Source organism: Varroa jacobsoni, unplaced genomic scaffold (assembly GCF_002532875.2).
Source record: "Varroa jacobsoni isolate VJ856 unplaced genomic scaffold, vjacob_1.0 scaffold_1120, whole genome shotgun sequence".
Taxonomy (NCBI): domain Eukaryota; kingdom Metazoa; phylum Arthropoda; class Arachnida; order Mesostigmata; family Varroidae; genus Varroa; species Varroa jacobsoni.
In genome coordinates, this window is record NW_019214022.1 from 166572 (window position 1) to 179199 (window position 12628).

The following is a 12628-nucleotide window of genomic DNA, read 5'->3' on the forward strand; positions in this document are numbered from 1 at the left end:
TAAATGGTTCTCACAAAAATACAAGTTATGATGTTCTATCTAGTAAAAAAGAAGCGTGGATATTTTCTTTCCAACCCAATATAACATTTTTTTTTTTATCTGTGTTTAAAATCTCTCAGTTTGAATGTTCCAATCAAAAGTCGATTACCCGTAGACCACGTTTCCACGTTGAATTAATGAAACGAACAAGATCGTTTTCTCGAGATAACGCAAATAAAGCTAGTGTAATACGCGCAACTTTTGAAAGCCACACAAAACTCACTGGGCACACAAGTACTTCAACAAGGCGCGCTTCGTGTAGAACGAATCAGCTATTTCGCTGAGATGCGTGATAATCTTAGCCACTGGTGGTAAGTGCACAAAGCGCAGGTACACATTGGCTATACAAATGATCTTATTTGTATCGTAAATTGTTTCGCAGCGCTCCTTTGCTAGGACTTGATCCGCTCGTCGGAGTACGTCTCAGCTTAGTATGCATATAGGATATAGTATGAATTATATTAAAGCTATAAATCACTACGCACTTGTATGCATTTTGTAACGTCACAGTTTACGTAGAAAACGTTTAGGCAATGCCGATTATAACAAAAGCAATTACTTAGTTCTTGTCCGCGATTTCACAAAAGATTGTTCAAAAAACAAACTAATAGTCGTAAGTTCATGTGTTTATGAATTATATATGTCTGCCCAAATTTCCAGCAGTAAAAGATCGCAACTGATGAAGTCCACATCCATGTTGTCATGAAAAGGGAAATCCCCTAAAGGATTTAGTAGTAGTGCGCCTGGTTGCAAAGCTTAGAAATGGTAGTGAGGCATGCGCTAGAAAGTTGGCACAGTCCGTTTCATGCTGCAGATGGGCTATCTGTTGTAATTCCAAATGGAGGTTCTGAACAAAAAACTCAAAGCTTTTATTTCGGCCACTTAGAAGCGGCGTAAAAAAAGGCTAAAATAAATTTTTTGATCGTTGGTTGATTCTCAGCTTAAAGTGCCTCATAGCTTTCGGCTTTGAAGTCTCTTGGATTTCACTACCAGCAGGCAAGCCGTAGTCAGCATTGTCGATGGGCAGTCAACATGTATGTCCTTCTGGCTTTATTGGTGTATAGTATAATTTTTCCTCATATAGGAGACACTTGTTGCTTTTAAAACTAGACCTCTAACGATCTCATATCTCAGGTGAATTCCGCCATTTTCTTATACAACTTTATGACTCTCCCAGCCCTAACGGTTAACGCAAAGCTATCTGTGTGCAGGAACTCGTATATTGCTGATTCGACACTTGACGTGGGACATTTCTGTGATCGAAAATTAAACTATTTATTAGGCTATTGTCTACGCTGCAGTGCCTCCATGCATACATTGAAGCCGAACTGGCTTCCAGAAATTTTTGCGTATCTATATACAAAACACTAAACCAATTTTCGCGGGCACCTTGGATGAGCGAGCATGCGTTCATCCGCTGTGCTCGGCATTGGCAGGAGGCTTGTGCTTTCTAAAACAAAACAACACTTTCAATTGATTTCTGAAATATGAAAGAAAATCCAGTGTTGTAAGTATATTTTCGCTGGGCAAACTGCCACTGACACTGACAACGGATAAAATCGAGGTCTGTAACAATGCCCGTTACTTTGTAGTTTTTTAAGGATTCAAGAATGATTTTTATAAGCGGAAACAGAAGATTATGTATTAGGCTGATATGACTTCAAATTTTTTTTGAAGAAGGCCAAAAACACTTCACACGGACCTATAATTTGAATGCAGAAATTAGCGGATTTGTAGCCTCTAATTACGTCACACATACTACTGATGAAGCTACTCACAAATTCAGACCGGATAAATTTTAAAACGACTTGTGTACGAGTTAGGGTCCGACCTGTAGTCGATATCAAATGAATGACAGTTACAATGGGTAGACGCATTTATCAGTGATGTCTTGATCAGCTATTTAGAAACAATTGATCACGCAGTTCGAATCTTGGCGAAGCACTCGTAAGCAAAAATTAATCACTTTTATAGCATAACATATAAATTATAAAATGAACTAAACTAGACTAGTTCAGACTGTCAACTTACGGGGCCTCCTTGTATATTGACACACAAAACATAACACACCAAATATCAAATTATATTGAATAAGTTAAAAAAAACAGCACAGTTAACACTTATACAAGAGAAGCCTCGACACCGGGGGCAGACACTGATTTGAGCCCTCCTCTAAGCAAAGCAGCCCTAGCGCTAAACCACTCTTGGAGGTAACGGGCAAGAGGACGAATATGAAGAAATGGGCAAGGGCTACCTCTCGTAGTGCCATTACAGTTTTGGTGGTTCCCGGTAGCGAGCTGGCGAACCAGCCAATCCGATCTTCAGGCCTTGCCTCATGTCAATGAAAACTTCGTAAAAGCGCTGGTTCGTAGTTACAGGTGAGGCAAATTGGACAGACTCGAGAATATTGGTATATCTCATTGCTTTTAAATGCTGTTACGATAAATGAGCTGTTATCAGCTCTCTGTTTGTATCTGCCTTGTTCACCTAACTTTGATGTCATTACAAACAAACGCCCTCGCACTGTAATTTATAGAGACTGTTAGATTTGTCAGCACAGCAGCTTGAATCATCGGTATTTATACGTGAAGTGTTTATAACAATAGGCCTTAACCGCGTGAAATTGAACCCCTTAAAATGAAAGCGTGCTGAGTAGAGCTTTTATGGAAAGATCTAATGGAATACTTGGATCCGAAACACTTTGAGTACTAATGACTTCCCAGTATCAACAGAGAGATACACAATTCAGTCGAGTAAAACGTTATTGCTGCCGTAAAATTATGGCGGGATCGTGACCAAAGGCTTTCTTCGAATAGTAGTACATCGCAACCTCTTCTGAGCTTGTATACGGTCTTTTTTTTGAGCTAGCTTAACGCATTGTGTTTGGCATTCGTCAACTCACTGCGTCACAGAAACATCTAGGCAGAGCAGTGCTCCACTCTTTTAGAGGAAACGTTGAACGGACAAGAAAATGCCAGTATTAAATAACCCATCAGAATGCAAGTAAAGAACATCTCAGAGAACAGGTGTGCCAAGCTGCAAAGCAAACGTGTAAATAAATACGTTGCGAAGCTACGTTCAAAGGTTGACGAAATTACTTTCCGACCGGCCTAGCATAATTAGAACGCGTCTGTTTCCACGGATACATTTTGCTCGTTCGCGAATCCATTCGTCTTCTTTATTCGCAAAAGTTTATCCGAATATTCGTGTTGAGTGCGTTGAAAAAAATTCTTGCTTTGAGCAGTTTGCACCGAGGCCTACACGAGCCCGGTACTGTGTGTCTGTGGGCCATTTTTGGGATAAGAGAGAAAAGCTGTGTGGGGTCATCGAAAATGAGTGGAAAGGTATCTCGCTAGAAGCCCATATTAGGCAGGCTTATTACATCATCGTTCACGTGTTTCGCCCTTTATATATATACATGTCGTGTTACAGATTGTTAGATGTTCATATACAGAATTGTTTATAATTAGCTATTAACAGAAGAGTAACAAGTAAAAACTCATATGTAGATGTTGTAGAATATAGTACATGTATTTTAATGGTAACACAGATAGAATATTGCAGCTACAGTAGAAAAATAATCATATTGTCATGGAAACTTCTCTGTTACAGCTTCTCGCAACACGTGATATTTAATTGTAACTATTGTAGCTTTATATGTCCACAATGAGCTAGGCTAGAGCACGTATTTAAGTGTACAGGTAGCTTACTTAAAAGTGTAAGATTCTCTGTAAGGGTCAACCACTAATAGAAAACTGAGTTATTCTGAATAGATTTTTGTTTAAGCGTTCCTTTTGCTTCGACACATTTCATTCCCCGTTTTCCTGTATGCCAAGGCAAATGCCTAAACGAGTTACGACTCAGTTTTTTCGGACAGCAACTAACGGCTACCACAAGATTGAGGTTTTTTTGCACACGAAGCTTTTGGCACCCGTATATTGTTATTAGGTTTGGGAAAATGTGAGATGGTCGTAGTTCGAAACCGGCGTATTTTGTGCTAAAAGGAATTAGCTCTTTGAAGCGGTGGCATTAGCACCAGATGTAAAACGCGTAGCTACAGTTCAGTACTAGACTTTGTAGTCCGACTAAACGATTTTTGTGTGTAGCATGTACTTACAAAACTGTGCGCACCCTGGCTAGTAGATTGTTCCGTTGTTTTCGAATATTTATTCCAATTTCTCAATTACACAGAAACTATTATTACACTTTGACACATGTGTTTGATTTAAGTGCCGATAAGATTAGCTGAGGAACTTAAATCACCCGCATTTACGTTACCCTAAGCCTAACTTTCGCTGCTCGTTCTGTCATACCTGAAGCTGAATAGTAAAATGAAACATATCCCTGTTTTATACAACGCAAAACGAGTTGAGAAAACCATCTATGCAACTGGCTTTTTGTTTCCTTACTCTTCTTTAGAATCTCTGTTCGTGTTAGTCCTAAACGTACACGTTTGTCAGTTAGATTGCAAGCGTAGAGCTGATAGCTTTATTAAGTCTATGAATAGTGGCCAAATATAAAAGAAATACTTGTTTTTGGGTACTCTCAAACAGGTTCCACCATAAACTGGCAAAAGTAATCAATGAGACATAGGCTGTAGAAATAACTCTGTTTTTAAGTACCGCTAGCCTTCGGTTAATATAAAAATAATCCGTATGGTTTATCTACACCATTTCATAGGATCCATTTGGTCAGGAAAGGATGGGTGTGTCTTGTTTGATGAAAATCCGGTTAAGTTTGCTGAGGTCTCTAGCATCAACGTCAGGGTACAGGTCTGTTCGGTTCATAAGAGTGAGCGTCATTCGAAGAGTGTTCCAGATATTATCCGACATAGCTCTGCTTCGTACGATTCCGTTTGCTGCTTCGGCTTTGGCGTTATCCTGTGAAGGTCATTATGGATTCATAAGTGTTTTCATCTAATAGATCGTGTAGTGTTTCCATACGATTAAAGTACATCGTATTTTCAAACCCAAACTTCACTTCTTACGCGCCATTCTCAAATGAAAAATTTACAGATAAAGTCGCACCGAAAAGACAAATAATGGTATCATAAATACATACTTGCAGATTCAGCGCTGTGAGAAAATGCTCTGCAGCTTCCTGGTGTGCACCGAGGTTGATACATGAAATGCCGAGATTAAATCGCGCCCGGATAAATCCCGGGTGCAGCTGCAGTGACTGCCGATATGCTTCAACAGCTTCTTCAGAGCGACCCCCATTTGCTAATGTAGCTCCCAGCCTGCAATGATCAGACAGCGGTGTGATTAAACAGAAGTGTACAATTAACCAGAAACCACACCTATTCCAATATGGTATAGAAGCCTTCCTTAACATTCAACTCTGTGGGACCAAGTAGAACGCTTATTCAGCCAGGTAATCGCTCTCTACTTACCGATTCCACAGTAAGGAGTCCTCAGGCTTTACTGCAACAGCAGCTCGAAAACAATCAACAGCCTTATCAAAGTCTCCAGTAAGACTTAATAGAACACCAAGACAGGACTGTATATCGGGGTCTGGAGAGTCTGGGTTAATTTGTGCAGCGCTAATGTACATATCCAAGACCCGCTTGTGTTCTCGATCTTCGAGCACTGACATTATATGCGGCTCTGACGTCTGAGGCCCTGTCGGCTGAGATGCCGGCTGGAACAAATGCATCAACGAACTTATTTTCAAATTTAAGTCAATGTCGTATTTGTCGTATTCTGAATATTTTTGCTCGTATATTTAGTTTGTGAGCAAAAGTCAATAGAGAAAATGCTAATGAAGTAATGCAGGTATAATGTCATTGCAGTGCACTCTGAATACGTAAAAATCGCCAACCTCATTAGCCCCGTTTTGTCGTGGTCTTTAGCTAAATATCCCAATTCGCGTATGGCATATTTACAGATAGTCTTTTGAAAATCAGCTTAAAAATTTCCGAATAGTTTGAAAATTTTGTCTAGCTGATCGTCTCCAACCAGTCACTAAATATTTTTGAACTTGGATGAAATGACGGTGTACCTAGAATGGCTTTTTTTTTATCTGACATTTTCTTGTAATTACCTGTACAAGGTGTCCATATTTTGGGCTTGCGCGCAGCCACTCAGTGAGTACTTCACATGCTTGCCTTTGTAGACCTTCATTCGTATAACTGACCGCTAACGCCAACATGGCCGCAGCATTTTGCGGTTGTAAATGAAGACACTGACGTAGTGCTGCGATTGCCTGAATATCTTGTTCATTTTGCGCCTGAGTTGTCCCCAGCAGCTGCCAAGCTTCAGCATGTGCACTGTCCTTGCGGACCGCAGCTTCGAAAAGAAGTACGGCCGAAGGTAGATCGCCTTCACGAAGTTTTTGTAGACCTTCTTCGAACGGATTCTGCACTGCATCTTCCAGAAAATTTTGTTCGTTAAAACGGTAATTCCTATACGACTCAGGCAGTGATTCGTTTCCTTGCGCCCCATTGGAGCCCATTGTGTTAAATGAAGCGTTGCCCCAAATCTCAGCTAAATCTTTCCACATTTTGAAGTCATCGCGAGCAGCAGTTTTTTCCATTGACCTCTCTTCCTGGTCCAGTTCTTTTGCCCATCGTTCCGCAGTTGCGGCACTAGATTCACCCCCGACCTAGAATGCGTCCATATATCCGTTATACATAATGAAAGTCACCTGTTAAATTAGTTCGCAGATATATTCAAACTATTTATACTCCTCACATTGCTGGAGTGTATTAGCAAATCATCCATGCGGCCACGATTACAATGCATTGCAAAATATGAGGTACACATGTGAGGGATGAAAATATCTTGACAATGTATATATATGTATATGCCTCGCACATATGTATTAGGTTGGAACATAAGTAATTTCGGTTTTCACTTAACAAAGACGCAAGGTTTTCTCTAGATGGAAATAACGAATAAATTCATTATGCCTCGCGGTTCTCCATGACCTTGTTTTATCTGTCAATGGATTTGTTTGTTTTGCTTGGTAGAAATTTTCAATCCCAGTGTTGTAGAACTGATCCAGACAAATTTTGAAACCTCCTTCATGGTCAAAACTACGATTACGTATTCAATTATCAGCGACTGGAAGAAATGATAAGTCGCTGGAGCGAGGTTCGGAGAATGGTGACTGCAAAAGAACTGCCTCTCAAGCACTCACATTTTTTGCAATGTGTAGCCTGGTAGTATCTTAAAGAAGGATGACAAGGTTTTGTCTATTAGGCTGTTTTTTTCCTGTTAGAAAGCGTCATTTACTAAACGCAATTAGGCCATATACCGATCTTTGGTGACCGTTTGATTCTTCTCAAGCATCTTTCAATATATAGGATCTTTCTAGCCCTGCTAAATGCAAATCATCGTCTTTTTAGGATCTCTTAGTCTGGGCTTAGGTGTATCTTCTGGAGTTACTGATCTGGAGAGTTATCCTCTGGAGTTCTTTCTCTGTTTTATGTCGACGGAGAGACAGCGCTTCCCTCGCCGAGGCCAATCTGTGTAGAAGCCTGCCATTGTGAATGCTGGTTACTTGGTACGGAGTAAAATACTTGAAATTAATACGAAGCTATGTTTCTTTTGGCATTTCATTCGGTCCATTAGGGCACACCCAAAACAATAGCTTCAGATAAAGTTAAAGTGTCGTTATTTTCACCTCCAGCCTTGATATTTAAAGCTTGAGCGAAACATAAAACGGCGTTCACTGCACAATCAAATTACAACGGACTTGCGAAAAAAAATTATTTCCGACCGACGCACAGAGCTAAGCAAACAGTGGAGGAATGAAAAGGAACGGAAGCAACAAAAACGAACCAAAATTATTCACGTTCCAATTAAATATATTGCAGAAATGTAAAATGACTTTCAAGCCGCTGTCAAATGTTTGCTCTACCATACATGTATATATATATATATATATTTGAGCGCATAAAAGTTTTCCCGTTAACCCTAATCCATATTATAGCTTAAATAAGACTACATTTATTTGGCCCGAGACAACAGCATCAATATACACCTGCATCACTGACCTGTTGGACGAATTTATAGAATTCTGTCTTTTCTACACTCGGATCATTTTCTGTCCGGACGAAGTCTCTTGCAACTTTTTGCAGCTTTAATAATTCGTCAGCATTTTTCTGTTCACTTTCCGCTAAAATGTCTTCAGCCCACTTTCCACCAGCGCCCGTTTCTTCAGGGCGTAGTGCAGCTGGCATCAGTTGCTTTATCGGCATTAGGATCGGCCTCTCTGGACCGTACAGTTGGGGTGTCATGTGTGGATCTCGAAGAACGCTGGCCACACGGAGACTAGCAGCGGCTGCAGAGGAAGAGGCTGTACGCGGTTCTGATATCATAAATTCGGTCGCCCAAGATCTAGCTTGCGAAGAAGGGTCCACTGTGCCGAATTCACGAACCCATTGCTGACCCCTCGACGTCGCTGCTTAGCACAAGATGCAAAGGGAAAAGCAAATTACCAATTAGTGTCGTTATAGCTAAGCACTAGAAAGAACAACTTGTCCGGGATTGGCTCGGGGGACTGGTTGTCTGCAGCAGAGATACGCTTAAGTCGGTCGTAACTTCCAAAACGTGTGAAAATAGTGCGAGGCCTTATATTTCGAAATTGAAACAGGTGAAAACCTGCAAGCATTCTTCTGACATTAGTCTATTACTGAAGTTTGCTGATCTTTGTGTAACAGTTAAACACCGTTGGCTTAAAAGAGCGCATGATGCAATTTCGATACCAGTGTTTTCGGCAGAGACGCTCTTGTGTCTAAAAGCATCTGGAAAGAAGCCACTACTCTAAAGTTCCACAGCTTACAAACGCAATAAAAAAATATGAGCGTCGCGGGTTGTAAAAGGAATAGGCAAAGACTGCGTATCAATGAATTTTACTGAAACCACATCCTCTAAAAAATGTTCTAAGCGAGACGGAATTTTAAAAAATAACGAAAAGCGAAAACTTGTCGATCACGTTCCGTTGCTATTTGACAAGGTATATAGGTTATTTCGTCTAGATTCCTTGATAATAGACTACCCAAAAGTCATAGGTGACACATGTTAATAAGTTGGTTATTACAAGATATTAGCGACAAACGTAATTCTTTTTTTCTTCAAGACTTCTGAATGAGCGGCGTGTAAATCGACAGCACTTAATTTAGCGATCCACCTATAAGAAGATGTACAAGCGCTGAGATTACGTCCTAGATGGGTAGTTACAGTGTGGAAAAAGAAATTCGAAATCCTGGTATTCTACGGATTCAAGCCTATGCAATTACTCGCGACCGAACGTACAGTTTAATTCGCTTAAAAAAGTAATAGATAACGAACTTACGAATGGTTATACAAAGTACTGATAGTACAACGGACTGCTAACGCTTAACGCAGAAATATAACCAGAAGAGTTCCTGAGTTATATTGAAAAATGCTTTCATTTCAGTTGCTCAGATTAGAAGTACTGCTCATAGCTTTGCTCTGGAAAGCTCAATGTAACTAAAAGATTTACCTTTGTTATAATAATCAAATTACAATAATCTTCATCACTAAGCCCGATGCACTGACGTTTTTACCTTTGATCGTGCATTATTACAAACATTAATAACTAGTTACGCTGTGAGAAACTTTGGTTCACATCGACTCGGAAAGCGAATATGCTGATAAATTTTGACTTGCCAGCTTGTAGTTGTGTCGCTCCCGTTTGATTGACCTGTTGTAAGAGGTCGCCCATGTGAAAGGATGATGGAGCTGGGATAGCGGCTCCAGCCCCTGCACCTATAGGTGAAACATGCTGAGTGTACTGCTGAAGACGTTCGCGACGGCGCAATTGTTGCGAAAGCTCCCCGAGTGGATTCTGAGTGCCGCATTGAGCACTGATCAGTTCACGCGTCGACATTTTAGAAAACTAGCAAATACAAACAGCAAAAAACCTTTATCTTCAAGATACTCTAAAATAATTATACTTAAAAGCCATAATAATAAATACCGATTTGATATTTACCTACTGACGGCACTGCTATCTAGAGATTTCGACATATATATACTTTAAGTATATACTTAAATTGAAAAAAAAATTGACTATCCATTGTAACATACATTATCGATGCTATGGCTCCTATCGTAGCAATCCTTAGCTAAACACGCATCTTCAATGAAATGGAATAGATCTTGTTGGCAGATATTCAGGAGTCTTAATCATTAAATAATTATACATTATTTTTACTTAATATAATAAACACAGTGCCATCCCATCGAGTTCACAGTGTTTGCGTAATTTGCAGTTGGACGACTCAGTTTATGGTTGATACCTTAATCTTATCGTTGTCGTAAACTTTCTTTAAAGTGGTTGCTAATGTAACACTTAAGTTCGCTAATCGAAGAAATTTGACAGCATTAATAATTCGGCTACACTTAGATAAGTGGTGATTTATATGCTCATAACAACAATAATTTAATTACTAAAGAGGTCGCGAACATGTCATCTATGGGGCAAACGGTACACATATCTACTGTTATTATTTTCGAGCATGTTCCTCACTTGGCAAGCTTAACTTTGTTCCGTCCGAGCCTATTCCATAAAGGCAGCGATCCTAAGAGCGAGTGCGATTGCAGAGAGACGATACACTGACCCACGCAGCGCTCGACGGCTCCTTCTTGGTTATGCGGTGACGTAACAAGTAGCAGCCCAGAGAAAATTGATTAATGAATCTATTCCGACTAAACTCGTATGACAAATAATCAAAAACATACTTTAGTGGCGTACCCGAATAAAATTGAACGGGTATAATTTTCCTGAATGAAGCCATGCTGCTAATACCTGTCATTGGTCGCAGTAACCTTCATGAAACAAAAGACAGCATGATCGAAAAATGTTATACACTGAAAGAAAATTGATCCACACACAATTACGGGTCGTATGTGCACGAACATTGATAGACTGTGTAGATCAAACAGTAAGAAAAGCAAATAAATCTAAAATACTTAATTAGGTAAGTTATAACTCCGTATACAATCTGAGGTACACGTCATGTGAGAGCAGATAAGTTGAACTGCATTGAAGGGGCCGCACAGGCAATGTTCGTCAGTCGAAATCTTTAGATAAATAAATAAAACAATGGAAGAAAAATTTTAATTTGGCCTTCTACGTATTTGAATTCTACGTAAAAATTGCTTTGTCTAACTACTGAAAGGTGTTTTGTTTCTTAAAAAAAAAATGTTAAAACGTAGTTAATTACGGTACTTTTCGTTTCAAAACTTTACCCGTTGCTGCCATTGAAGCCGACTTTTAAAACTATGACAAAGCTAAGCTTTTATTTATTTCAGGTCTACTCATTAAGCTTTACATCTTTAGGTACTGACATGGACCTTCTCTCTGAATACTATTTGGCTTCGTTAACAGACCAATTGAGTTATTTAGGCTGCATTTAAGTTTATTCCCTCCCACTTATTAAATACCTCTGTGTTATTGTATTGTAACAATAGACAGCATGTTTCGTCCAGCAGTAGTGTACGGTGAACTAAAGCACCTTTATAACATTTCTCGGCAGTTCTATTCATGTTTAAGTAGCGGCAAGGCGAAAGCGAACGTCCGACTAAAGAATGTCTAGAGATAGGTCTCTAAGACACTTGTACGCATGTGACAACGTTACTCAAAGTCAACGTTCGTATAGAGGTAATTTCCTGTTCAGACAGAGTTACTCAGCGAACTTCTGTGTGCATACACGACGTTGCAGCTATGCCAGTAGGATGTTGTCGTAGCACTATGATACGTATCTAGTAAAAATATACTACGGTAATTGAAACGGATCATCCACTACGGGACTAGCTGAGGAACGTGTATTTATTACGGAACTATTTCTGCTATTTGTTTATTCATCATCAAATCCTTTAATTGTACAATTTGTTTCGCAGACGGCTCAAGTGCATCACAAAACACTTTAAAGTAGGAAACTTTTCTTGTCAACAGGTTGCCTAGATTCCTTTATCATATTTATTTTATATGTTGCTTATCATCGACGTATCACACAGCTTGCTTGTACTCCCGTTTCCACCGTCGTACCAAAATCGAACTATGTTCTCACACTTATACACACGAATCAGCTATTAACTAGATATTCGATGCCGGTGTTTTTGACCGCTCGTATATATGTCTATTTGTTGGGAATGCTATTGGAAGTCCACCCTGTGAAGGCAGACGCGGCTTCCCCTCGCCGAGCACGAGCCACAAAATCAATCACAATTGAGACTGCGCCACTTACTCCTACTGGCCATCACTATTGCTCTTGTACGAGCCGCACACAGGTTCATAACAACACAAACTGTTCTACAGCAGAGCTATTCCCTCACAAACAATCGAACTAATTACATTTGAACAGCATGGCAGGTTGGCGCATGCATTTCAAGGTGAGGTTTTCTAAAAACTTACGAATCACTGCTGGCGCTGCTATCTGCAAAATGCCCAATTGAATCAAACCATTTTTAACCTTTCTTTTGCAAATATCTTTCCCTTTTTCTTTAATGACGATAACATAATCCATTCATCTTTCTCGTTTCGTCTCCACAGGCCGATTTCCCTCGCTCATGATTGCTCGTGACTTAGGAGCGCCAGATAAATGGGTTGCCAGCGA

The 12628-nt window shown here is 39.9% G+C and overlaps 1 protein-coding gene across 4 annotated transcripts; it reads right to left on the minus strand.

Moving 5' to 3' along the window:
* Positions 1-3545: 3545 nt before the first annotated feature.
* Positions 3546-12585, minus strand: Pex5 (peroxisomal biogenesis factor 5). 4 transcript variants are annotated; one of them, XM_022844661.2, is made up of 8 exons: positions 12427-12585; positions 10540-10651; positions 9678-9906; positions 8039-8445; positions 6082-6642; positions 5432-5679; positions 5101-5278; positions 3546-4919 (listed from the first exon to the last, which is right to left on the minus strand). In XM_022844661.2, the coding sequence occupies exons 3-8, from the start codon at positions 9895-9897 to the stop codon at positions 4731-4733; spliced, it is 1803 nt and encodes a 600-aa protein (XP_022700396.1). In that variant the 5' UTR covers positions 9898-9906; positions 10540-10651; positions 12427-12585; the 3' UTR covers positions 3546-4730. The 4 variants fall into 4 exon arrangements, with proteins under 4 accessions (XP_022700396.1, XP_022700393.1, XP_022700395.1 ...); XM_022844658.2 differs by having other exon boundaries at positions 10540-10654; XM_022844660.2 differs by having other exon boundaries at positions 10540-10718.
* Between the last annotated feature and the right edge of the window lie 43 nt (positions 12586-12628).

Coding starts and splice junctions, on each gene's coding strand:
- Pex5 (XM_022844661.2), bottom strand. CDS start 9,897: ATGTCGACGCGTGAACTGATCAGTGCTCAATGCGGCACTCAGAATCCA. Junction 8,446..9,677: donor AGCGACACAACTACAAGCTG/GCAAGTCAAAAT, acceptor TGTGCTAAGCAG/CGACGTCGAGGGGTCAGCAA. Junction 5,680..6,081: donor AATATGGACACCTTGTACAG/GTAATTACAAGA, acceptor CATTTGTTCCAG/CCGGCATCTCAGCCGACAGG.